This window comes from Macaca fascicularis, chromosome 9 (assembly GCF_037993035.2).
Source record: "Macaca fascicularis isolate 582-1 chromosome 9, T2T-MFA8v1.1".
Taxonomy (NCBI): Eukaryota; Metazoa; Chordata; class Mammalia; order Primates; family Cercopithecidae; genus Macaca; species Macaca fascicularis.
In genome coordinates, this window is record NC_088383.1 from 128198541 (window position 1) to 128225468 (window position 26928).

Below are 26928 nucleotides of genomic sequence, written 5' to 3' on the forward strand. Positions count from 1 at the left end.
CTGACCATCTGTCCCTTAGTGAAATGTCTCAAGGACTCCACTCCCAGACGCCAGGCCTGCCTATGGATGCTGTCCTTTGATGCAGTAAGCTCTGCTCTTTTGCCTGAGCATTTCTAATAGGTTCTGCCCCTGCAATTGATTTTCATCATTTTGGGGCCCACTCTATTCTCAGCCTTCTTTTTTTTTTTTTAAGACGGAGTCTCACTCTGTCACCTAGGCTGGAGTGCAGTGGCACCATCTGGCTCACTGCAACCTCTGCCTCCCAGGTTCAAGCGATTCTCCTGCTTCAGCCTCCTGAGTAGCTGGGATTACAGTGCCTGCCACCACACCTGGCAATTTTTTTTGTACTTTTAGTAAAGACGGGGTTTCAGCACGTTGGCCAGGCTGGTCTCGAACTCCTGACCTCAAATGATCTGCCCGCCTTAGCGGGCAAAGTGCTGGGATTACAGGTGTGAGCCACTGCATCCGGCCGACTCTCAGCCTTCTTTTCCTTCTCTGGGGTCTGTCTGTTCCTGTCTTCCTGCCAAACTTGTGAAAGGAAGGCACCCACTTAGTTGTGACAACCAAAAATGTTTCCAGATGTTGCCAAATGTCCCCTGGGGACAAGAGAACCCCCGAAGGAAACCACTGCTCTAATGGTAATGGCACAGGCTCTGGAGCCACCAGGACATGGGATCAAATTCTTGGTCTGTCACTTATGGTCTTGGAGGGCAGGTCACATGTCTCAGGCATCATAGAATCCCTCGTGACTAGACCAGTTATGTTTCCATACCTCAGTTTCTGTAGGTGTGAAATGAGGGTAATGATGGCATCTACAGCTTCAGCCATGCACAGTGAGATAATGCCTGCAAAAGACGTAGCGGGGTGCTAGATACAGAGAAAGTGGTAAATAAGTTCTTCTTTTCCCACAAGCAGACATACTACATTTTCAAACAACTGGCACAGGCTCTGAAGACATTTTATTTTTCTCAAAGTGATGAAGCTCCTTTTCCTTTCTTTCTTTTTTGTTCTGTCATCCAGGCTGGAGTGCAGTGGCATGATCTCAGCTCACTGCAACGTCTGCCTCCCGAGTTCAAGTAATTCTCATGCCTCCCCCTTTCGAGTAGCTAGGATTACAATTGTGTGCCACCATCCCTGGCTTTTCTTTCTTCTTCTTCTTCTTTTTTTTTTTTTTTTACTAGAGATGTGGTTTTACCATGTTGGCCAGGCTGGTCTCAAACTCCTGACCTCAATTGATCTGCCGAACTCAGCCTCCCAAAGTGCTGGGATTATAGGCATGAGTCACCACGCCCAGCACTTTTCCTCCTTTCATTCAGGAGTGAGGGGGGAGGGATCTGTGCAAACACTGATCCCCAAACAGGCTCAAATTAGGCTCTTCTGGAAGCCACAGGGACATGCGGGCAAGGAAAGAGAGATGCTGGGAATCTACCTGTTCAGGTTCGCTTAACCTCTTCTACCTTGAGGCGCACCTGCTGGGTCTGGGCTGTGCTTTGACTCAGGAAACCTTGCCAGTTTTTTCTTTTTTCTTTTTTGAGATGGAGTCTCACTTGGTCACCCAGGGTGGAGTACAGTGGCGCCATCTTGGTTCACTGCAAACTCCGCGTCCCAGTTCAAGCGATTCTCCTGCCTCAGCCTCTCAAGTAGCTGGGGTTACAGGCATGCACCACCACACTCAGCTAATTTTTGTATTTTTAGTAGAGACAGGGTTTCACCATATTGGCCAGGCTAGTCTCGAACTCCTGACCTCGTGATCCGCCTGCCCCCGCCTCCCAAAGTGCTGGGATTATAGGCGTAAGCCATCGCACCCAGCCCAGTTTTTTCTTTTAAAGCTAACTATGGGCCAGGCTCGGTGGCTCACACCTGTAATTCCAGCACTTTGGGAGGTTGAGACAGTTGGATCACTTGAAGTCAGGAGTTCAAGACTAGCCTAGACAACATGGTGAAACCCTGTCTCTACAAAAAAATACAAAAATTAGTTGGGCATGGTGGTGCATGCGTGTAGTCCCAGCTACTTGGGAGGCTGAGGTGGGAGGATTGCTTGAGCCCAGGAGGTTAAGATTGCAGTGAGCTATGTTTGCACCACTGCACTTCAGCCTGGGTGACAGAGTGATACGCTGTCTCAAAAATAAATAAATAAATAAATAAAACTTCCTATGAGGAATAAGGGCCTGGGTGACAGAGTGACACACTGTCTCAAAAAATAAATAAATAAATAAGGCAAGCTAACTATGAGGAATAAGGGTGACCACAATGGTTAGACACCTATCAAACCCCCATCTACCTGAGATGGACTTTAGCTCTGATTAGAAAGACGTCTTGGCCAGGCACAGTGGCTCATGCCTGTAATCCCAGCCCTTTGGAAGGCTGAGGCAGGCGGATCACCCAAGGTCAGGAGTTCAGGACCTACCTGGCCAACATAGTGAAACTCCGTCTCTACTGAAAATACAAAAAAATTAGCCAGGCGTGGTGGTGGGCGCCTGTCATTGCAGCTACTCGGGAGGCTGAGACAGGAGAATCACTTGAACCTGGGAGGTGGAGGTTGCGGTGAGCTGAGATTGCACCATTGCACTCCATCCTGGGTGTCCAATAGCCTGGTCCGATTTTGAAAAAAGTTCTCTTTGTCAGATGGAGAAACAGTTAACTTCCACTGTATTAACTTGTGCCTGACATTTTAAATATTTTCTGTTTAATGTATGGTTTAATTTTCATCTTAAAAATGCACTGCCTTATAGGTATCTTTTTTGCTTTTTCCGTCAATGTAAATCAAGCTAGGACATTTTGTAATTTTTATCTCCATAAATCTCAAGCATTCAACAATCATTCTTCACATGGGCATTTCAGGCAGGCTCAACAAAGCATTATTGTTTGTTTCACACCAGGCAGAGAGGCCCAGCACAGAAGCACAATTCCCAGGGCTTTTGGCCATTGGAGATGAAGTTTCGCTGCTTATCACTTCTTGACCAAACAGGAAGCTGAGGCAGTTGCCTGTGGTTAAATAGTTTACCTCAAGTCGCACAGGGATTCCTTGGTTGGGGGGCTTTCCAGTGTACACGTAGGCCTTCTGGTCTGCTGATCTCTGCCAAAGAAATGAAATACCCTAGAATCTCTGACCCAGAGGCCCAGAAGGAATTTCATGCAAGAGCCTCCCAATGGCCTGTTAAGATTTGCAAAGTGTCCAGCTAGTCTCGGGCTGTGGCAAATGACTTCTTCTGGTAGGACTAGTAGAGTCCCCCTTTTGTTCATTCCAACAAAAGATAACCATGATTGATTTTTGATCACCAATATGAGCCTTAGGAGGAAGGAGCAGCTGTTCTGCCAAGTGTTCCCTGACCGCTTTCCCAGCTCGTCCTGGTTAGAGACCCCTACCAGGTGCCTAGAAAACACCAGGCCCAGAAAACACCGTGCCCTTCTCATTCTCACCACTCTCAGCTCCTGTCTGGAATTTTCTATTGCCTTGTCTGGGTCTTTTTTTTTTTTTTTTTTTTTTTGAGACTGAGTCTGGCTCTGTCGCCCAGGCTGGAGTGCAGTGGCCGGATCTCAGCTCACTGCAAGCTCCGCCTCCCGGGTTTACGCCATTCTCCTGCCTCAGCCTCCCGAGTAGCTGGGACCACAGGCGCCCGCCACTTCGCCTGGCTAGTTTTTTGTATTTTTTAGTAGAGATGGGGTTTCACCATGTTAGCCAGGATGGTCTTGATCTCCTGACCTCGTGATCCGCCCGTCTCGGCCTCCCAAAGTGCTGGGATTACAGGCTTGAGCCACCGCGCCCGGCCTCCTTGTCTGGGTCTTAACCATACTGTGAACCTCTTGAGGGTAGAGCTCACATTTTACTCATCCCTGGAGTCCCAAGGCTCAGCTAACCCCTGGCTCGCACCAACTACCCAGAGCAAGTTTGTCAAGTGAATCAATAAGCAGCAGGATGGCCGAAACGTGCTTTCTACACATATTCTGGAAAAAAAAAAAAATTTTGGCTGGGCACGGTGGCTCACACCTGTAATCCCAGCACATTGGGAGGCCAAGGCAGGAGGATCACTTGAGGTCAGGAGTTCGAGACCAGCCTGGCCAACATGGTGAAACTCTGTCTCCACTAAAAATACAAAAATTAGCCAAGTGTGGTGGTGCACATCTGCAATCCCAGCTACTGGAGAGGCTAAGGCAGGAGAATCGACTGAACCTGGGAGGCGGAGGTTGCAGTGAGTCGAGATCATGTCATTCCATTCTAGCCTGGGCGACAGGGCAAGACTCCATCTCAAAAAAAAAAAAAAAAAATTATTCAGCTTTCTCCAGCTATTGCAACAAGAACACATATTTTTCCCCTGAAAGAAAGAGACAGCAACAACCACAACAAAAAAGATAACAAAAAAAGAAAGAAAGGAGGGAAGGAGAGAGAGAGAGAGAAAGAGAGAGAGAGAAAAAAAGAAAGAAAAAGAAAAAGAAAGAAAAAGAAAGAAAGAAAAAGGAAGAAAAAGAAAGAGAAAGAAAGAAAGAGAAAGAAAGAAAGAAAGAAAGAAAAGAAAGAAAGAAAGGAAGAAAGAAAGAAAGAAAGAAAGAAAGAAAGAAAGAAAGAAAGAAAGAAAGAAAGAAAGAAAGAAAGAAAGAAAGAAAGATGAACTGGCCTTATTCTCATGAGTAAAAGAGTAGAAAATGACTGAAATTCTCCCTTTTCAGTTTGGTAGGGAAAAAAATTGGACCTAGTTGAGGGGGAGGCAAATGAAAAGATATATGCTCATTTTTATGATGATTAGGAAAATACTCCCCTGGAACCACAAGTTAACTTTCTGGTAGCTGGGGCTGCAATTAGAGATGGCAAGCAGGACTCTGGGTTTTGTTGAGTTCTTCCTCTTTCCACGGCAAAAAAACATACATTTTGTTTTTCTTCTTTTTTTTCCCCCCCCATTGAAGAGGAGCCCCAAATTTGGCTCTCTCCTGGGTTCAGGGAAGATGAAGTGTCAGAACCAAGCCCTGTCTCTCAGCCGAGTCCTCTTTTTGTTTATTTTTTATTTTTATTTTTTGAAACAGAGCCTTATTCTGTCACCCAGGCTGCAGTGCAGTGGTGCAATCATAGCTCACTGCAGCCTCAGCCTCCCAGGCTTAAGTGATCCCCCCGCCTCAACCTCCTGAGTAACTGAGACTACACGTGTGCTCCACCATACTTGGTTAATTTAAATTTTTTTTTTTTTTTTTTTTTAAGACGGAGTCTCGCTCTGTCGCCCAGGCTGGAGTGCAGTGGCGCGATCTCGGCTCACTGCAAGCTCTGCTTCCCTCCCAGGTTCACGCCATTCTCCTGCCTCAACCTCCCGAGTAGCTGGGACTACAGGCGCCCGCCACCATGCCCGGCTAATTTTTTTGTATTTTTAGTAGAGACGGGGTTTCACCGTGTTAGCCAGGATAGTCTCGATCTTCTGACCTTGTGATCCACCTGCCTCGGCCTCCCAAAGTGCTGGGATTACAGGCGTGAGCCACCGCGTCCAACCTAAAATTTTTTTTGTAGAGATAAGGTCTCTCTATATTGCCTACGCTGGTCTCAAACTCATGGGCTCAAGCAATTCTCCTGCCTTGGCCTCACAAAGTGCTGGAATTATAGGTGTGAACCACAATGCTCGGCCGAGGCTTCCCTTCTAAACTTACCCTCAGCCTTCTCCAGCATGGTCTTGTGCTGCTCCAAGTTAATGTTAAAAGCAGGCAGCCCAGGATTGGAAGGAGTTGAAATGTACTTGATTCAAAGCCCCATGGATTCGTTCACCTTTCAGAGTCTGTCTCCGTATAAACCCTCACTCATAGGCTGATTGGGAAGTGTGTGCCACCCACTAGGCCTCGGTTGAATTCCTTAGGCTGAGTCATTGCCCTCTCTGCCCACCCCCAGGCACACCTTGGCTTGCTTACTTCTGAGCTGTTCTCCTCCTTGCAGCCTGTTCCCTCCGCCTTTTTTTTTTTTTTTTTTTTTGAGATGGAGTTTCACTCTTGTTGCCCAAGCTGGAGTGCAGTGGCACGATCTCGGCTCACTGCAACCTCTGCCTCCTAGGTTCAAGTGATTCTCCTGCCTCAGCCTCCCAAGTAGCTGGGATTACAGGTGTCCACCACCACGCCTGGCTAATTTTTTGTATTTTTAGTAGAAACAGGGTTTTACCATGTTGGTCAGGCTGGTCATGAACTCCTGACCTCAGGTGATCCGCCCACCTTGGCCTCCTAAAGTTCTAGGATTACAGGCGTGAGCCACCGCGCCCAAACTCCACCCTTTTAAAAATACTTTATTTATTTATTTATATTTTGAGACGGCATCTCACTCTGTTGCCAGGCTGGAGTGCAGTGCATGATCTCGGCTCATTGCAACCTCTGCCTTCCGGGTTCAAGCGATTCTCCTGCCTCAGCCTCCCGAGTATCTGGGACTACAGGTGCGTGCCACCACGTCCAGCTAATTTTTGTATTTTTAGTAGAGACGGGGTTTCATCGTGTTGGCCAGGCTGGTCTCAAACTCCTGACCTCAGGTGATCCACGTGCCTTGGCCTCTCAAAGTGCTGAGATTACAGGTGAGAGCCACCGCACCCAGCCAAACTTTGTATTTTAGAACCGTTTCAGGTTCACAGCAAATTGAGCAAAGTACAGAGAGATCTCCCAAAGCCCCTCTTCTCAGCCTCTCCCACTGTGAGCATCCCAAACCGCAATGGTAGATTTTGTTACACTCGGTGACTCTACAGTGATGTGCCATATTCTCTCTCAAAGCCCAAGTTTAAATTCAGATTCACTCTTAGTGTTGTATATTCTATGCGTTTTGACGAATGTATAAGGACACGTATCCACTGTTATATTATCATATGGAACACCTTCACTGCCCTAAATATCCTCTGTACTTTGCCCATTTATCCCTCTTTCCCCTCCAACTCCTGGCAACCTGTCATCTTTTAGAGCTGTGTCTCCAGCCCGGGCCTGTCCCCTGAGTGCCGCCTGCCAACATCTCCACACAGATGCCTCTTATGCGCCTCAAACTCTTGCTTTCTTCGAATCTGTTCCCCGCCACCGACTTCCCCAAACCTCCCCAGGTCAGTACATGGCCTCACTGTCCATACAGTCATTCAAGCCAGAAAGTAGGAGTCATCTTGATTCTGATGAGGTTCAGAACACCGTAACCCAAAATATAGCACCATGGCATGTGGAAAACAGCAAAAGCAGGAAGGTCACTTTCTGACCTCCTCCTGCCCTTCTTCCCTAAGCTGACCATGAAAGAATCCTCACTTCCTCTGAAGAAGGCCCTCATTCCAGGGGTGCCCAGCCTGTACTCAGAGGACAGGAATGTCCTTATGTCTGGAGATACAGGGATACAGAGAGGAATACGAACAAACAGGCCGTGTAAGTTCCCTCAGTTTATTGCCATTAGATCACATCTCCTTTGTCCAGTCATACTGCTGCTCCTGCATGACTGTCTACTCCATCAAAACTAAGCATGAAAAGACACGGGGTTCCCTGTTCCTTTGGGTCTTCATCTGTGGATGCTTCCATGCCACATAAAACATATTCAATAAATGTGTATGCTTTTCTCTTGTTACTCCGTCTTTGGTTATAGAGGGTGTCAGACGTGAATCTAGAGAGGGATGAGAAAAAAGGTCTTTTATCCCCTAAAGTTCCCACCCTTACCCTCCCTGCTGGCCAGCAGCACCCAAAGGAGACACCGTCTTGTCTCCACCTACATTTGCCTCCACCTCAGTCCAGGCCACCATTGTTTTTCTCATGCAATGCGTTCACAGCTTCTGAGGGTCTCCTGACTGTCAAGAGGCAAGATTACTTCCATCATGTGAGGTCTATTATGTTATATTATTATTATTTGTTGAGATAGGTCCTCACTCTGTCACCCAGGCTGAAGTGCGATGGCACAATCATGGCTCACTGCAGCCTCAAACTCCTGGGCTCAAGGGATCCTCCCACCTCAGCTAATTAAAAAAATATTTTTTTGTAGAGACAGGAGTTTCACTATGTTGACTAGGCTGTTCTTAAACTCCTGACATCAAAAGATCCTCCTGTCTTGGCCTCCCATAGTTCGGGGATTACAGGCGTGAGCCATCATATGGCAGAGGTCTATTTTAAAAGTGAAACGACGACACAGAGTATAGCTTTCACATCTCTCTGGTATCCTCAGACCCTGCCACTTCTTTGGGCTCCAGAGATTTCCAGCTGCCAGGATCTGCATCTTTGTGTGGGGGTCTTTCTGCATAACTGCAGAAACCTGGTCTGCCCACCCCTGAGGAAAGACAGAAGTGCTTGGGAATTTATACCGCTGCCTGCAGCCCTCAGCAACGACTGGGTGGAGGGAATTTGTGTAGAAACACCCCAGCTCCTTTGCCTCTTGAGTGGACAATCTGGGGCATGTGCCTCCCAGGGGCTTCCCACAGATCCAGTCCTGGTCACCATGGAGGTAACAACACGCCATTCACTGGCTGCCTTCCTTGTGTTAGTTCCCTTCCCTTACCTCCGTTCCCAAATAAACTACTTGCATTTGAATCCTTATCTCCAGGTCTAGGGACACCCACACTGAGACACAGCACAACAGAAACTGTAATACCAAATGCTCCCCACAGGTTGATTATAGGACTTAGGTAGAAATATTTATTCAGGCCAGGAGCACTGGTCATGAGAACCAGACTAACAGGCGTGGGATGGCCTTTTTCAATCCCATCAGTCTCTCTCTGTAATGGTACGTGGAACTTTATCTGGGGACATTGCAGAAGTCCAAGCATGAGGACTGCCCCTGTCTGACAGCTTCCCTTTCCCCCTCCCGCTTTTAACTGGCCTCTGGCTTTCACTCTTGCCTCCTTTCAGTCCATTCTCTGCCCAGCATCAACAGTGATGCTTCTTAAAACACCAACCACTGTTTCATCTCATACTTAAAACTGTTCCATGGCTTTCCATCTCATTAGAGGAAAGCACAAATTTGTACAAGGCCCTATGTGGCTTGTGCCCCTGCAGGTCTGCATGCCTGCCTCCTCTCAGATATCTCCTTTTGGGTTCCTTTGGACCCCATCCCTGCGTTAGCCACACTGGTCTACTTCCACCTCCCCAAAAGCTACCCCTCACCTGGGCACATGCGGTCCTCTTGATTGACATGCTGTCACCCTCCACGCATATCTGACTAGCTCTTCTTGATTATTTAATTCCTGGCTTTGATGGCATCCTCCCCAAGAAGACTTCCCCAATATTAGTCTCTGTTTTGGCCCTTGCTTGTTTCCTTTTACTGGAAACTTAAAATTGCAATAACTTTATCTATTTACTGGGTATTGGTTGGGTTCCTCCCTAGAACAGAAGCCCGACAGGGCAAGGATCATGCCTATCTTGCTCACTGCTATATCCCCAGTACTTGGCACAGTGCTTGGCACATAGCAGACTCCTAGAAAATTCAGATGAATCTGGTGGAAGGCCCAGCTAAACTCTCACTGTGCAGCCAACTCTGACACCCCCAGCTGACACATCCTTTCCCTGAATGCCTGTGGCAGTCATCATCAACATCATTCTTTTAGTGGTTAATCCTCTGTGTTCTATCACAAAACTACTGTTGCCTTGAACTATATATACATATACTTTTTTTTTTTTGAGATGGAGTCTCGCTCTGTTGCCCAGGCTGGGGTACAATGGCGCGATCTCAGCTTGCTGCAACCTCTGCCTCCCATGTTCAAGTGATTCTCCTGCCTCAGCCTCCTGAGTAGCTGCGATTACAGGCATATACCACCACACCCAGCTAATTTTGTATTTTTAATAGAGATGGGGTTTTGCCATGTTGCTCAGGCTGGTCTTGAACTCCTGACCTCAGGTGATCTGCCCACCTAGGCCTCCCAAAGTGCTGGGATTGCAGGTGTGAGGCACCGGTGCCTGGCCGAACTATTTTTAAATCATGGTTTCTTTCTTCAAAATCTCTGATGCCTATCCTAGTTTGCAGATTAAATAACTAATTCACTTTTTTTTGTTTTTTTGAGACGGAGGCTCACTGCAACCTCTGCCTCCCGGGTTCAAGCAATTCTCCCAAGTAGCTCGGATTACAGGCACCCACCACCTTGCCTGGCTAATTTTTTGTATTTTTAGTAGAGACAGGTTTTGCCATGTTGACCAGGCTGGTCATGAACTCCTGACCTGAGGTGACTGCGGCCTCCCAAAGTGCTGGGATTACAAGTCTGAGTCACTGTGCCCAGCCCTAACTCACTTTTTTTTTTTTTTTTTTTGAGGCGGAGTCTCGCTCTATCACCCAGGCCGGAGGGTAGTGACGCAATCTCAGCTCACTGCAAGCTCCGCCTCCTGGGTTCACGCCATTCTCCTGCCTCAGCCTCCCGAGCAGCTGGGACTACAGGCGCCCGCCACTGCGCCCGGCTAATTTTTTGTATTTTTAGCAGAGACGGGATTTCACCGTGGTCTCGATCTCCTGACCTTGTGATCCGCCCGCCTCGGCCTCCCAAAGTGCTGGGATTACAGGCGTGAGCCAACCGCGCACGGCCCCTAACTCACTTTTTAAAATTTATTTATTTTGAGATGGAGTCTGGCTCTGTGGCCCAGGCTGGAGTGCAGTGGCGTGATCTCGGCTCACTGCAAGCTCCGCCTCCCGGGTTCACGCCATTCTCCTGCCTCAGCCTCCCGAGCAGCTGGGACTACAGGCGCCCGCCACCACGCCTGGCTAATTTTTTGTATTTCTTAGTAGAGACGGGGTTTCACCGTGTTAACCAGGATGGTCTCAATCTCCTAATCTCATGATCCACGTGCCTCGGACTCCCAAAGTGCTGGGATTACAGGCGTGAGCCACCGCGCCCGGCCTCCTAATTCACTTCTTAAAGCCCCACAATATTTGACAGTGTATTTTTTAAGAACAAGGATATTCTCTTATATAATAACACTATTACAATGCTCAAAACCAGGAATTTTAACATTGATACACTGTTAGCTAATGCACAGCCCATATTAAAATTTAATCAGATGTCCCAACAACATCCTTCATAGTAGCCACTCACTTCCCTACCATGATCTAATGCAATATCGCACATGGCACATTTAGTGGTCTTGTCTCTAGTTTTTTTTTTTTTTTTTTGAGACAAGGTCCTGCTCTCTCACCCAGGCTGGAGTGCAGTGGTGCAATCACAAGCTCTCTGCAGCCTTGACCTCTGGGGCTCAAGCAATCCTCCTACCTCAGCCTCCTGAGTGGCTGGGACTACAGGCACACACCACCATGCCCAGCTAATTTTTATATTTTTTGTAGAGATGGGGTTTTTGCCATGTTGGCCAGCTGGTCTAAATCTCCTGGGTTCAAGTGATCTGCCTGCCTTGGCCTCCCAAAATGCTGAGACTACAGGTGTGAGTCACTGGGCCTGGCCTCTTTAGTTTCTTTTAATCTGGAACAGTTCATCAGTCATTCTTTATCTTTCTTGACCTTGACATTTTTGAGGAACACAGTCTGGCCCTGTGGAACATCTCCTATTTGGTTGGTCTGATATTTCCTCCTGATTAGATTCAGGTTAAACATTTTTGGCAGGAATACCACTGAAGTGTTGTTTCATAATTTACTTAACCAATCTGTTATTCTTGGAAATTTGTGTTGTTTCTACTTTTTCTTCATTTTATAATCAATAATGTAATCTTTATACATCCTTGTAGCCAAATCTTTGTACACGTTCTTATCAAAATTTTTAGGGTGTTTTTCTAGAAGTGGAATTGCTATGACTAAGGGCTAGCTGGGTTTTTTTTGTTTTTTGTTTTGTTTTGTTTTGTTTTTTGAGATGGAGTCTCTCTCTGTCACCCAGGCTAGAGTGCAGTGGCGTTATCTTGGCTCACTGCAACCTCCGCCTCCCAGGTTCAAGCGATTCTCCTGCCTCAGCCTCCCGAGCAGCTAGGACTACAGGTGTGTACCACCACACCCGGCTAATGTTTGTATTTTTAGTAGAGACAGGGTTTCACCATATTGGTCAGGCTGTTCTTGAACTCCCGACCTCGTGATCCGCCCACCTTGGCCTCCCAAAGTGCTGGGATTACAGGCGTGAGCCACCATGCCAGGCCCCTAGGTGTGTTTTTATGATTTTTGTTATGTATTGCCAAACTGCCTTCCAGAAAGGCTGTGCCAGTTTACACTCCCTCCACAGTGAGTGAAAGCAGCAATTTCTAGGAGATTTTTGCCAACGCTGGATCCAAACAGTTTAAAACACCCTTCTTACAGCAGTCTGTACTTCTCATGTTGATCTGTCTTCTATTCCGGCTTCTTGTGTATGTGTAACTTGTTGGCCCTAAACACCTGCAAGCTGTTTAAAAAAGGGCTTGCATGTCTGACTCATCTCTGTGGTGCCTAACTATGCTTCCTACTTAATAGTCACTCAATAAATGTCAAAGGAAGGAAGTCACACGTCTTTGAACAATGCAACCTTATTTTGTCAGGTTCTGCTTTGACATACTGGGCTACTGTCTTAGTTCTGGCTGCTGTAACAAGTACCATAGACTGGGTGGCTTATTAACAACAGAAATTTCTTTCACACAGTTCCAGAGGCTGGAGGTTTGAGATCAGGGAGCCAGCATGATCAGGTTCTGATGAGGGCCTTCTTCTGGGTTGCAGGCTGCTGACTTCTCGCTGTATCTTCACATGATGGGGAGAGGGTGGGAGAGTTCTCTGGCGTCCCTTTTATAAGAGCACCAGTCCCTTTCATGAAGGCTCTATGCTCATGACTCAATTACCTCTCAAAGGCCCAACCTCCTAATACCATCATATTAGGGATTAGAATTTCAATCTGAATTTTGGGGGAACATATTCAGTTCATTGCAGCTACCAAAAAAGTTACTAACGGTAGTATCCAAAAGTCCAACAACCAGAGCCCCTACTTGCCCGGACTAGCAAGATTCATTCTCAGGACCTCTTGGGAGCCCCAGAGAAACTTTCCATTTTGTTCGTATGGATCCTGGGCAGGCTCTTTATCTTGGGTATCCAGCTCACTGCAGACACCTGCTTCTTGGGTCCCCTCCAGCCCTAGCTCCAGGGGCTTCTCTGGGCTGCTGCTGCTCTCCTTGTACTTACCTCTGGGTATCTGGAGGATCACACGCCTTTCTCCCAATTCTCCAATCCCAGCTAGGACAGGCAGTCCTTTTAAACTAAAGGTTTAGAAATAACAGACAGAAATTACAATGTTGATAAGGCAAACATAAAGCAGGATGTGAGCTGCAAATTCTATCACCTTTTTAGCCCCATAGGGACCCCCTTAGGGACTGTTTTTCTCCTTTGAAATACTCCTTCCTCCCTCCCCTGTGATGCAAGATCTGCTCACCTGGGAGAACACCGTGTGGGGCACCCTTGATCTTGCCTCTTTTTCCCCATCCTGGCCATCCTGGGGTATTAAGAGTTGGAGCCTTGAGAGCAACTGGGTCATGAGAATGGAGTCCTCCTGAATAGGATTAGTGCCCTTATGAAAAAGGCCTGAGGGAGCTCTTTTGCTCCTTCTGTGATGTGAGGCCATAGCAACAAGGCACCATCCATGAAGCAGTGAGCTCTCACCAGACACCAAATCTGCTGGTGCCCTGATCTTGCATTTTCTGGCCTCTAGAACTATGAGCAAACCATTTCTATTGTTTAGAAATTACCCAGTCAAAGATGCGTGTTGTAGCAGCCCTAAAGGACTGGGACACACATTAACCATTGTCTCCCCAGGCTGACCTGCCTCCCACCTCCCCCAAAACAGAGGTCACATTCAGCCTGGACTGAAGGGGACTCATTGGTATCCTGGAGCACACGAAGGTTGCAGAGCTTGCAGCTTGCTTTTGCCATCTGGGGGCCGGCTGCAGCTCTCCAGAGTTCATGCTAGGTGGCATCCTCTCTCCATGGAGGAGACTATGACAGCTGCTTGGAGTGAGTGCTCCAACTGTATCTAACCGCTCCTGCACAAGCTCATTTCTATAGCACATCAACTCACAGCTTTGCTCTGAGATGCCACTACAGGTAGGACTTGAGCTGCTCCAAACCAACTGGGCAAATTAGATGTTATATTCTATTTTATGTAATTGTGAAAAGAATCAGTCTGTGCAATGCATTACATTTAGCATATAACTGGCTAGCTGAGACTTCAATGAGGGTGAAAATATATCCCCCTTTTATCTGGGCAATGAAATATTCACATGCATATAATGGCCTATATTAGGTCAGTAAACGCTTTATTCCAAGGCTTCAAAAATAACTGGACTCAGAGTTTCTGGAGCAAGAGAAAGTTTATATAGCTGGGTGCGGTGGCTCACGCCTGTAATCCCTGTACTTTGGGAGGCTGAGGTGGGTGGATCACCTGAGGTCAGGAGTTCGAGCCCAGCCTGGCCAACATGATGAAATCCTGTCTCTACTAAAAATACAAAAAACTAGCCGGAAGTGGTGGAGGGCGCCTGTAATCCCAGCTACTCAAGAGGCTGAGGCAGGAGAATCACTTGAACCCGGGAGGTGAAGGTTACAGTGAGCTGAGATTGCACCACTGCACTCCAGCCTGGGTGACAAAAGTGAAACTACATCTCAAAAAAAAAAAAAAAAAGTTTATGCTATCACAGCAGTAGGGTTGAGACCCTGTAAGCCCACTTCACCTTTGAGTCATCTGGTTATAAGGGCTCCTAATGTTACATTTAATTCAGCCTGCCTCCTCCTCCTCTCTTAAAAAGGAGTTGTACCTTTGATAAGATGGTATCTATATGTCCAATATAGGCTACCATGCAAAACAACTGACTAGCTTTAGGCACGTCATCACCTGATAGATGTTGGTTATAAAGAGACCACAAGTGATGGTCTGGATTCTTTCCTTACCTATATTAACAGGAAATTATTGGCTTTTAAGTAAATTACTGGAAAAGGGGCCAGGTGCCGTGGCTCGTGCCTGTAATCCCATCACTTTGGGAGGCCGAGGCTGGTGGATCACCTGAGGTCAGTAGTTCAATACTAGCCTGTCCAACATGGTGAAACCCCGTCTTTACTAAAAATACAAAAAATTAGCTGGGCGTGGTGGCAGGTGCCTGTAATCCCAGCTACTTGGGAGGCTGAGGCAGGAGAATCACTTGAACCCAGGAGGCAGAGGTTGCAATGAACTGAGATGGCGCCATTGCACTTTAGCCTGGGCAACAAGAATGAAACTCCATCTCAAAAAAACATATAAAAATTAGTAGAAATTACTGGAGAAGAGGTTAATTTTCCTTCCCCTACTTTGAAAGTACAGAATTAATTTGTATATCTTTACTCTGTAATTTCCTTGCCAATTTGAACATTTTTCCTCCATCTAAATCTATTGACGGTTTCATCACTGAACCAAGCAAAAAAATGCCCAACTTTCTGTGTGCCATTTTTGGGTTAAACATCTTGTGTTTTACTCAGTCTGAGAACGGAATCGAAGTTGGTTTGCCTAGTTTCCTTTAAAATTCTGGGACCAATTTAACTACTGGGTTGATTATAGGTGATGCCAGGTTTGAGGTCAGAGGTACCATCAGAGAGCTGGAAGTTCTAGGGACTGAGAGTCTGCCCTTGACTTTCTATAACACGTTGACCTCTGACAGGAGACCAATCTCCCCTAATTTTTTGCCTTTTAAAATCTGACCTGGCAGAGATGTGGGAATTTTGATAGTTACCTAGTATAGCAAAATTTAGCAGCCCGGAGGCCCAGGTGGGACTGAGTCATGCCATATGTGGTACAAGTCAATAAATATGGCCAAATGCTCACTGTGTCAGGCATGTACTAGGTTCAATAGAGAAGGGAATCAAAAGATGGAAAAAACACATTTTAGGTCTTTGAGTAGGGAAAGCAGACACCTAAATAACTAGCCTTACCATCCACTTAATCAGTTGGCCTTGGGCAGCAGACCTCCTAATTCTCTGAGGCTCAGTTTCCTCTATATACAACAGAGGCAACACTGTCTTTCCACAGTACCCACGTTGGAGGATTGGATGAGGTTCTGGGTACAGTAATGGGATGGATACTGGAGAGAGGTGCATGGACTGAAAAGCCGTCTCACCGAACTTTGTAACACGTCTACTATGGGAACCCTCCTAACTGAACATGGCACCAGGGAAGGAGGACTTTCCTTTTCATTAAAGAAAACCGTGTTAAATTGCTGTAGTGACGGGAGTTTGGCAACCACGTGTGGCTGAGACAATCAGCAGGCGTGTGTATTTCAGCAAGAATCTTCTTTTCTGAACTTGCAGTTGAGAATTGATGCAAGACAAATGATCCCACAAAATCTCGTGACCAAGCTAAGTGGTTAGATGTGTATAGGTAACAATCACCTGGCAAAACCAATCGATTCATTGAGATTGCCCAGTTCATCTGGAAACCAAAGGCTATAAAGACACCACGTGTTGCTTGAAGATCGGTTTTTTCGAGCGTGAGACTTCTACTACTCCTCAAATTTCACAAATATTATTGGTTAGGATGAATTAAAGTTTTCAAAGTGAGCTGACTTTAAAGAAAAATAATGACCAGGCATGGTGGCTCACACCTGTAATCCCAGCATTTTGGGAGGCCGAGGTGGATGGATCACCTGAGATCAGGAGCTCAAGACCAGCCTGGCCAATATGGTGAAACCCCACCTCTACTAAAAATACAAACATTAGCCAGGCGTGGTGGTGGGTGCCTGTAATCCCAGTTACTTAGGAGGCTGAGGCAGGAGAATCGCTTGAACCCGGGAGGCGAAGTTTGCAGTGAGCCGAGATAGTGCCACTGCACTCCAGCCTGGGCAACAGAGTGAGACTCCATCTCAACAGGGGAAAAAAAAAAAAAAAAGAAAAGAAAAATATGAAGTCACTAGAAGAGCAATAGGCAGTTTACAACATGTTAAAACTTTTTTTTTTTTGAAACAGAGTCTCGCTCTGTTGCCCAGGCTGGAGTGCAGTAGCACCATCTCGGCTCACTGCAACCTCTGCTTCATGGTTCAAGGGATTCTCGTGCCTTAGCCTCCTGAGTAGCTGGGACTATAGGCGCACACTGCCATACCTGGCTAGTTTTTGTATTTTTAGCAGAGACAAGGGTTTCACTGTGTTGGCCAGGCTGGTCTCAACCTCCTGACCTCAGGTGATCCGCCTACCTTGGCCTCCCAAAGTACTGGGATTACAAGCATGAGCCACCATGCCCAGGCATAGTAAAACTTTTAATGTCCAACTGGTAACCACTGAGGTCCATTGATGAAAGGAATTCAGAGGGGAGGAAATGTTAACTGGAAACCTCAAGCCTCCAGATTTGCTTTCAGCTCACATTTCTCCTCTCTTGGTGCCTGAAATCACTTCTTCCCCTGTTTGCAAAGTCCTTTGTGTATGTCTCCACAATGGCCCTTATTCCATTGTCTGGAGGTTGTTTGCATCCGGTGTGTTTTCCTTCCCAGTGGTGAGCTCTCTGGGAAATTGCCTTGAACTCCCTGTAGGGCTGGACACATAAAGGTAAACTCTGAAGAACAGAATAAATGAGAGAATGGAAGCTCTATCTGCAGCTGCTTCCTGAGGATTAGAAAGCTTTGAGTCAAAGAAAGGGATGGAAACTCCAGTTCCTGGACTATTCAGAAAGCCAATTTGATTATTCAGGCAAAAGGAATCCATATTTTAGAAGTCAGATAGGTTTGTGGCTTTCCAGCATAGTAGACTTCTATTTGCAAGAACTCTGACCTAGCAGCTTTATTCATGGCAGATACAGGTTCTGACAGAAGAATTGGAAGGTTCCCTGTTTCTTTCGCTTTTTTATTTTTTAGAGAGGGTCTTACTCTGTCACCCAAGCTGGAGTGCAGTGGTGCGATCATAGCTCAGTGCCACCATACCTGGCTAACTTGTCACCCAAGCTGGAGTGCAGTGGTGCGATCATAGCTCAGTGCCACCATACCTGGCTAACTTGTCACCCAAGCTGGAGTGCAGTGGTGCGATCATAGCTCAGTGCCACCATACCTGGCTAACTTGTCACCCAAGCTGGAGTGCAGTGGTGCGATCATGGCTCAGTGCCACCATACCTGGCTAACTTGTCACCCAAGCTGGAGTGCAGTGGTGCGATCATGGCTCAGTGCCACCATACCTGGCTAACTTGTCACCCAAGCTGGAGTGCAGTGGTGCGATCATGGCTCAGTGCCACCATACCTGGCTAACTTGTCACCCAAGCTGGAGTGCAGTGGTGCGATCATGGCTCAGTGCCACCATACCTGGCTAACTTGTCACCCAAGCTGGAGTGCAGTGGTACGATCATGGCTCAGTGCCACCATACCTGGCTAACTTGTCACCCAAGCTGGAGTGCAGTGGTGCGATCATGGCTCAGTACCACCATACCTGGCTAACTTTCAGATTTACTTTGTAGAGATAGGGTCTTGCTATGTTGCCCAGGTTGGTCTCGAACTCCTGGGCTCAAGTGATCTCCATCCCCCCAACCCCCGCACCCTTGCCTCAGCCTTTAAAAGTGCTGGGATTGCAGGCATGAGCCACTGCATCTGACTTCTTTTGCATTTTTGGCTCAGCTGCTCCTGAGTGGAGTCTGAAGCTGGCTGTCTTTGACATATTCCCATCCCTCCAGCCTCACCCCTACTCCTCCATTTAGATTTCCCTTCTTGCTCTCAGCTGGCTGTCAATGATTCCCTACTTAGCTATTGATATTTAATTGTCTACTCTTCCTTGAATCAAACCCATTTTTCAAGAAGACCACAAGTTGTTAGTGCAGTTAATTGAAAGGAATAAAGCCATAATGGTGGAATTATAGATGGAAATGGAAAACCCCTTGAATTCTTAATGATTTAGTCAACCACATGCTTTGCCTTCTTTTTTTTTTTTTTTTTTTTTTTTTGAGACGGAGTCTCGCTCTGTCGCCCAGGCTGGAGTGCAGTGGCGCGATCTCGGCTCACTGCAAGCTCCGCCTCCCAGGTTCACGCCATTCTCCTGCCTCAGCCTCCTGAGTAGCTGGGACTACAGGCGCCCACCACCGTGCCCAGCTAATTTTTTGTATTTTTAGTAGAGATGGGGTTTCACCGTGGTCTCCATCTCCTGACCTTGTGATCCACCCGCCTCGGCCTCCCAAAGTGCTGGGATTACAGGCGTGTGCCACCACGCCCGGCCTTTGCCTTCTTATAATACAAGTTCATCCTGGCAGCCACACAGAACAGTTACAACCAAGCTGTGCTGGCTACCTTGTGCAAGCCAGAAATTAAGTGCACCAACTCTGAGTCAGGCTGACGGGTTCAAATCCCGGGTCTTCTACTTATTAGTTATGTGACCCTGGACAAATTATAAAACCTTTCTCTTTTTTTTTGAGGAAAAAAAAAAAAAAGTCTCGCTCTGTTGTCCAGGCTGGAGTGCAACGGCACTATCTTGGCTCACTGCAACCTCTGCCTCCCAGGTTCAAGCAATTCTCCTGCCTCAGCCTCCCGAGTAGCTGGGATTACAAGGCACCTGCTACTACACCTGGCTAATTTTTGTATTTTTGGTAGAAATGGGGTTTCACCATGTTAGTTAGGTTGGTCTCGAACTCCTGACCTCAGGTGATCCGCCCGCCTCGGCCTCCCAAAGTGTTGGGATTACAGGTGTGAGCCACCACGCGGCCTCAGATCTATAAAATCTTTCTTAACCTGGTGCTTTGTCTGCAAAATAGGCCTGTGTTCCCTACCTCATCTGGATATTGTGTTGAAGGAGATAATCCATTTAAAAGACCACAAGGGCCTGGCCCACAGTTGGTGTTGAGTAAATGCTAGTCATTATTATTCCATTCCTGCATTGGAATGTCTGAATTTCCTTCTAGAGGCACAAAAACCTGATGTACAACCATTTATTTGTGTAGGCAGGATGTAACAGCTTGTAGTGGAGAAAAAAATAGTCTAACACTAACTTGCCGAGTGACCATGCCAACTCACTTACTTTGGGTCTATTTCACATCTGTAAAATGAGAGGGAGAGGCAGGGGTTCCCAGGATGGAAAACTTAAATGTCTATATAGGCCAGATAGATAAAATCACTAGTGACTTGGGCTGGGTATAAGAACAGGGAGTTACGGTAAACTAGAGAGCTTTTCAACTCAGAGTGTGGTCTACTGACCAGGAGGATCGACAGAACCCTGGAGTTTGTTAGAAAGAGCAAAATCTCAGAAACCACCCCAGAGCTATCCAAATGCAATCTGCATTTTAACAAGATCCCTTGTGATTTGTATGCTCGTGAAACTTTGAGCCAGGCACGGTGGCTCATGCCTGTAATCCCAGCACTTTGGGAGGCAGAGGGCGGGTGGATCACTTGAGTCCAGAGTTCAAGACCAGACTGGCCATCATGGCAAAACCCCGTCTCTACTCAAAATACAAAAATTAGCCAGTTATGGTGGCACACACCTGTAATCCCAGCTACTTGGGAGGCTGAAGTAAGAATCGCTTGAACCTGGGAGGCTGAGGTTGCAGCGAGCCGAGATTGGGCCACTGCACTCCAGCCTGGATGACAGACTAACTGTCTCAAAAAGAAACAGACAAAAAACAAACAAAAACAACCTTTGAGAAAATTGTTTTTTGTTTTTTTTGCGGGGGGGAGATGGAGTCTCGCCCTGTCGTCCAGGCTGGAGTGCAGTGGCATGATCTCGGCTCACTGCAACCTCTGCCTACCGGGTTCACGCCATTCTCCCGCCTCAGCCTCCCGAGTAGCTGGGACTACAGGCGCCGCCACCACGCCCGGCTAATTTTTTTTTTGTATTTTCAGTAGAGACGGGGTTTCACCGTGTTAGCGAGGATGGTCTCGATCTCCTGACCTCATGATTTGCCCGCCTCGGCCTCCCAGCCACCGCGCCCAGCCTGAGAAAATTGTTATGGTGCATAAGCCATCTAAAGGCATTCAAACATTTTCTTTCTTTCTTTCTTTTTTTAATGTTAGCCGAATAAACAAACTTCGGTTTTCATCAGGCCCTATGCTGCCAGCAAGTGACCACTGTGGTTGGTGGAGGGCTCTAGGAGCTGCCAACTTTAGGGGTCTCGCTATCTGAGAGAGATCCTTTCATTAAAAGTTAGGGCTCTAGGTATGTGAATACGCAGCAGAGACCAAGCCTGGATTGCTTAGAACAGTAATTCCTGGAGTGGTGGGTGCCTGAAAAGTTACCCCCTGAGCCCTCCGCCTTCTGACAGGTGAACTGTTATTGCCCCCATTTTGCAGACAAGATAAATGAGGCCCAGGGAGACTCACTGACCCAAGTCTAGACACCACAAAGGGGTGATGGTGGGTACACTGCCCCAGGGAAGAAGATAATCTTGGGTTGTTAGAGTCAGTGACCAGACCAGTTTCCAAGGCCTGGAAGGTTTATTGATTTCTTTATATTCTCCAATACATAATAACTGTTCTCTGTTTCTCTCGGCACCTCCCTGCGACTTCCTGGCAGCCCTGGGGACAGAGGGTTTCCTCCTCCTGGACAGAGAAGGCCCAGAGTCTGCTTCTGAACGGATATCCGGCCCGCAGGATGCAGAGGAGGCAAAGGCCTCATTGTTCTTTGGGGCCGGCCTGCCTGCCCCGCCCCCAGCCGTAGGACACTCGTGGCAGATCCCGGGTGACCGAAGACAGCCCATTTCCAGGAGTGGGGCCTTCGGAGCGGAGGGAGCGAGAAAACAGGGCTGATCACAGACCAGGAGTCTGATGTTCTGGGCATAATACTGGAAGGAGCGAAGAGCCCCAAAATAAATAAGACCGGAATTTAAAAACGTTAATCCCACGCCGGCTCGGCGCTGGCCTGGCTGTTACTCATTAACGCTCCCCACGGCGGAGACTCCGGCGACTCTGTCTGCGTTTTTATTACTTAATCTAGCTGGGTTTGGCTGCAGGGAGGCTCCTGGACTTGCTGGCCGGGTGTGCTGGAAAGCAGTTTATTCACAGAACCAGCGGCTTCCCACGGTGGACCCCGAACCCCGGGCGCGGTCCGCGTAGACCCCGCGCCTGCGCACCGCGGCCGCCGGGGGGCGCTCGGGTCGCGCCAAGGGGAAGCGCGGGCAGCCAGCGCCGGGTCTCCGCCGACCCGCAGAGTCCTTCGCGCCCTCGGAGGAAACAAAGTGCATCTTTGTTCGCGGCCCGGGGCGCCGCGTGGGAGACGCTGGGCAGGGGCCAGGCCGGGCCGGCCGCCGCAGCGCGCGGGGACCCTGGGCGCGCGTCACTGACCCGGGACTCAGCCCCTCGCGGGCCTGGTGTGGACCGGAGGAAGCGGGCTGTGGCGCGCGGCCGAGCTGGCGGCCCTCCCATTCCAAGCACGGCTCGGGACCCGCACTGGCTCATGCGGAGCCGCGGCGCTTCGCGCGCTACCACCGGGGCCTGAGCACTTCGCTTTACGGGCTGGCGGCGGGGCGGGAAGGGGGCAAGCGGGAGCCTGCGGGGGTTGGTGGGGACTTCGGCTCGGCTGGGCCGCCTTTGAGTCGCCAGTCGGCCGGGCGGTGCCCGCCTTCGCTTTCGGTGCCGTCCCGGGGCGGGTCCCCGCTCCGGCAGCCGCGCGCCAGCCCAGCTCAGTCCCGGCGCCGCGCGGCCGGGAGGACTCCAGCTCCCAGCAGGCCCTGCGCTGCGAGCGCCGAGGCAGGAGGCGCGCCTGGGCCGGCGCTTGCGCAGTGCGGCCGCCCGAGCCTGCTAGTACCACACCCCCGGGAGGGACGGAGGGGAGGCAGAAGCATCCGAGGCATTAAAGCATCCGAGGGAGCCGGAGGGGAGGAGAATGGAGTGACAGAGACACGCGGAGGGTGGGGGGTGGGGGGGAGCGTGTTGAGGGAGGGGGGGAGGGGGGACACAGAGGGAGGAAGAAGCGGCGGCGGCGGCTGCTCCTCTTTGCAGAGGGGGAAACTCTTGGGCTGAGAGCAGGAATAATGCGGTAGGCAAGGCGGGCTGCTGGCTCCCCCGGCTCCGGCAGCAGCGGCGGCAGCCCGAGCAGCGGCAGCAGCAGCGGCAGCACCCCAGGCGCTGACAGCCCCGCCGGCCGGCTCCCTTGCTGACCGCCGACTGTCAATGGAGCTGGAAAACATCGTGGCCAACACGGTCTTGCTGAAAGCCAGGGAAGGTAAGAGGCAGGGCCGGTACGTGCCCGGCGCGTCCGTCGCGGGCCGGGGTGCGGGTGTCGGGCGGCGTGCGGGCTGGGGCTGCGCCCGTGCAGGATGCCCGCTGCCGGCGAGTGGGTCGCGAGCAGGACACTTCGGAGAGCGGCTCTGCAGACCCTTCAGGGTTCTTGCCTTGGGGCTCAGAGAATCTGGACTTGGGCTGAGAAGGTTGCAGGGATTTGGATGCTAACATATCTCCTAGTTTCCAGCGCTCGCCCTGCAGAGCGTGCCATCTCGGCAGCTGTTGAAAGGTCAGTTGGAAAAGCATTCATTCGGGGAGCGACGAGCAAACATGCACATAAAATAGCGTTTCAAGTCGGCCCGGGATGGTTCTGTGTGAACTGGTGTGTGTGTTCGGGGGGGCGGGGGTGGAATGAGCAGAAGCCAAGTCTTTGCCTGCGCAGGCTGAGTTGATATAGACTATTGCTGGAAATCATCCGCTGGGATGTTTCTTAGGGAAATCCCGTCGTGTGGAAGGAAGCCTTTTAAAGGCAAAGTCAGATGTTGAGGAATTAGCCTTTTCATAGAATAATCAAAGGATGGCTATACAGATCACCTAGAAAATAATTCAGTATTTCGGGTTTCTCTTTTCTGGGAGTGTGATAACTGAAATTGTTAGATTTTGGCTCAGTTAAGAAAAGAAAGGTAAGTGTGCTGGTGCTTTAGATATGTTTTCTATGCAAATCATTAGATTTCCTGCATTTAGCTGGCAGGAAATATTGTCTAAATGGAGTGTGTAAGATCCTGAGTCAAACCCTGAGAACACATATTTTGACTCTGCCTTGAGATGAAAAACAGAAAAAAGGCGGGGGGTGGAGGGGAGGCCGAAACTTAGATACTTCCTAAAATGATTGTGTTGTGTACATGTAAACAGATATATTTAGGAATACCTGGAATTTATGTAACATCTTTTTCTTTTTTCTGGTCAAGATTTGAGCTCTAGTGTGCGACCTTTTTCATAAAAGGGGAAGAGGTTTTTGACTTTCACGGGAGAAGGCTTTATTTGATACTAAAGGTAGGAGGCAGACTGAGGAAGGGCTTGACTTTAGAAGGATACTTGGTGAGCAGTCCATGAAAATGTTTTACCTACTTAATATTTTCATTCACCCGCTTTGATGAATGAAGGGAAGACTTTCTGGCCAGCAATAAAACGATTCGTGTTTATTCAGCCGGTTCCATCACCTTGTGGCTCCCTACACACTGTGGGGGTAGGTGATGCATAGCCTTCCGTGGGCAGCGTTTCAGCAACTCAGCCCAGCATTCGTGTCTTGTGTCTTACATTTCGTCGTCACTTGTCACTCAAAAGCAGCCAGTGGGCAAGAAGGTTTATTTCAGAAGCCCGGAAGGGAGGCAGTGCTTTGAAAACCCCAGCAGAGTTTAAAATATACAGGTTAATCTCTCTCCCATTGCTTAGCTTTGGTGGGAATAAATTTTTAGCAGAGGCTTGTTACTTGGTGACTTCAGGTCTAAGGCCTGAGCTCTCTGTGTGTGTGTGTGTGTGTGGTTTTTTGTTTTTTTTTCTTTTTTCCTAACCTGACATTTTTAGTGGACACGATCAAGGTGAGTGCTGGTAGGCTCTTCCCTGGGTTGGGGAATGGTCCTGAAAGGGAGGAAGCAGAGAAAACAACCCTCCACCTCCCCCGCCCCTCTTGCAGCCTTTGCAGCTGGCCACCTAGTGGTGGGACACGGTTGTATATCTCAGGATTCGGGGGCTGGGAAAGTTTTCACTCTCCCTCCATTCTGAAATTATTTCTTGGGAAATCCCTGGGTCTGATGGTACTGGAGCCTTGCAAGTTTTGCTGGTTCCTCCTGTTGCCCAGGGAATCTGCCCCCTACATTTGCTGCTGTAGGTATTTGTTTGCCTGAGAAATACTTTTTTTTCTTCCCTGAACATTTGGTTGCTTAAGTTTTATAATGCTTTGCTTAGAGTGGGCAAAGTGATATCAATTCCACCCTCCCCCTCCAAATTGTTCTCCCCAGTATTTTTTCACCAACGTGAATTTACTGTCTGATATTGTTTGTTAGGCCAACAAATTGGTTTTTTTTTTTTTTTCCCAGAGCCCTGGGGAAGAGAGCTGCAGGCTGGAAGCTTGTGTGGAGTGACCGGCTCCCATTGGGGCAGAATTACAGTGATTGAAAGTGCTCAAGAATGTGCTTTTCACTTTTTTTTTTCCTTTTAAAGGCTTTTTCAATTTTGCTGTGAGAGTTTGGTCGTCATCTCATGGTGAGAAAATAGCTCTTGATGATGCCTTGGAAATGGAGAGGGCCTGCGGAAGCTGGGAGAGACAGACACGTGAACAAGAAAAATTAATCATTTAATGGAAACCTCGTTTAAAATGTGCATCTCTTCCCCTGTTTCTCTCTTATGCCTAGAGGAAAGCCATGATTTTAAGTGCTTCCAGTTTCTTTTGGCTGGGCCTTTATTAGAGACTTGAGCCCATATATCCTAATTAGTGTGGACACTTTTAGAAATTAAAGCAGTTTATTTTTCTCTTCTCAGTTCTCATATATTTGAATTTATTTTACTAAACTTAGTAATTCTCCAAATAACCATATTATCTAAATATTCGGGAATGACAGTTTCAGTCAGTTTAGTGAAATATCTAATATAAAACAGTACATTAAAAAAATCTGAGTTGTTTAAAAGGTTTAAAAACACTTCTTAAAGTTTCTTGTCAGTGGTTACAGAGGAGAAATATAATTGACAAATGTGAAATTTAATTTAGTTCACTTAACAAAATACACCATAAACAATTTAAAATTTGACTTTCAAGTAGAAGTCACATTTGTCCCAAACAATGGAGAAACAGACCTTGAAGAAAGACAGGCACACTTTGCAAATGCTGTAAAATTATTCGTAGTTGTCCATGGTGGTGGGCAACACTGGGGCCTATCTTTTCTTATTATGGTGCATTCTTAAAGACAGATGGCTCCTAAATTCACTGTATCTTCAAAGTCTTACCATAATAAGACATAATATAAAGTGGAAAGCATTAATGTAGCAATAAAATAGAAAGCCTGTAAGTGGATTAGAGTAAAATGATGGATTGTTAGTATTAGAAAATATAGCAAGCAAGCTCTATCCTTGTGACAATTATTTTAAAATAAGAAAAGGTAGAGGTATGGGTTCCAGATTTTAAACCACGGAAATGTATTTTGGGGCCTGTTTATTTGTCCTGGGTCTCATGAGAAAACATCAAGTCGATCACTTTTAGGAACTTTAGATTGCTCTCCTAAAAAGTGGTTAAGGAAAAAAAGAAAGAAGTTGAGACTGAATTCATGGCAATTTATGGAAATGAGCTAAGTGATTAAGCATTTCATGAAAAAGAGGCCCAGACTAACTCTATCTATCTATTTATTTACATTTCAGAATCTCAGGAAATTGGCAGGCAGCTAATGTTGAAATAACAGTGAGAAGGAGGGTTTGCTGAGTGCCTTTTGTGTTTCTTTTTGGTTTTATTGTTGCAGTAAAGGTTTTTGTGTTTTTCTCATCTTCTAGATCTGTTGCCTTTCTTCTGAGTGAACAGTGGTGAGAAAAAATTTTGCAAGGCCCTGCTTTTCCTTTCTTCACAGGCCAGCAGTAGCCATATCTGATCAATGAAAGTATCTGAATGAATATTGATCACATTTGCCTGAGGCACTAGCAAGCACAGGAATTGAGAAGTTAGGACTGTAACAACTTTGCCATTTGTCACAATTGCCAAAAATTAGAATACACAGGAACCGTTTTCTCAGGTAACTCTGTGACTTGGCTGGATCTTCCTGATGATCAAGATTAGCACCCCAGGGGCCTGGGAGAGATTAGGGAAGGCAGGAGGAAGGAGTGAGCCAGCATCCAGCCCTGGTGGGGCAAGCTAGCCGCGGACAGACTTAGCATTCCACAGTACGGCTGAAAGCCCTGGACCTCTTTCCTTTGCACCCTTAATTCATGGTG

General features: G+C 47.8%; 1 protein-coding gene across 10 annotated transcripts in view; it reads left to right on the forward strand.

Annotated features, from left to right (window-relative positions):
* The first annotated feature begins 22689 nt into the window (after nucleotides 1–22689).
* The window catches only part of GRK5 (G protein-coupled receptor kinase 5), a 252869-nt gene continuing 248630 nt past the window's right edge, over nucleotides 22690–26928 (forward strand). For 9 of the 10 annotated variants that reach the window (XM_005566566.5, XM_074002888.1, XM_074002891.1 and 6 more), the window contains exon 1: nucleotides 22690–22957. In XM_005566566.5, coding sequence (XP_005566623.3) covers nucleotides 22906–22957 — 52 coding nt within the window. In that variant the 5' untranslated portion in view covers nucleotides 22690–22905. Of the gene's footprint in view, nucleotides 22958–23401; nucleotides 23640–26928 lie in introns of those variants that run through there. The other variant, XM_065521483.2, reaches the window with a different exon arrangement.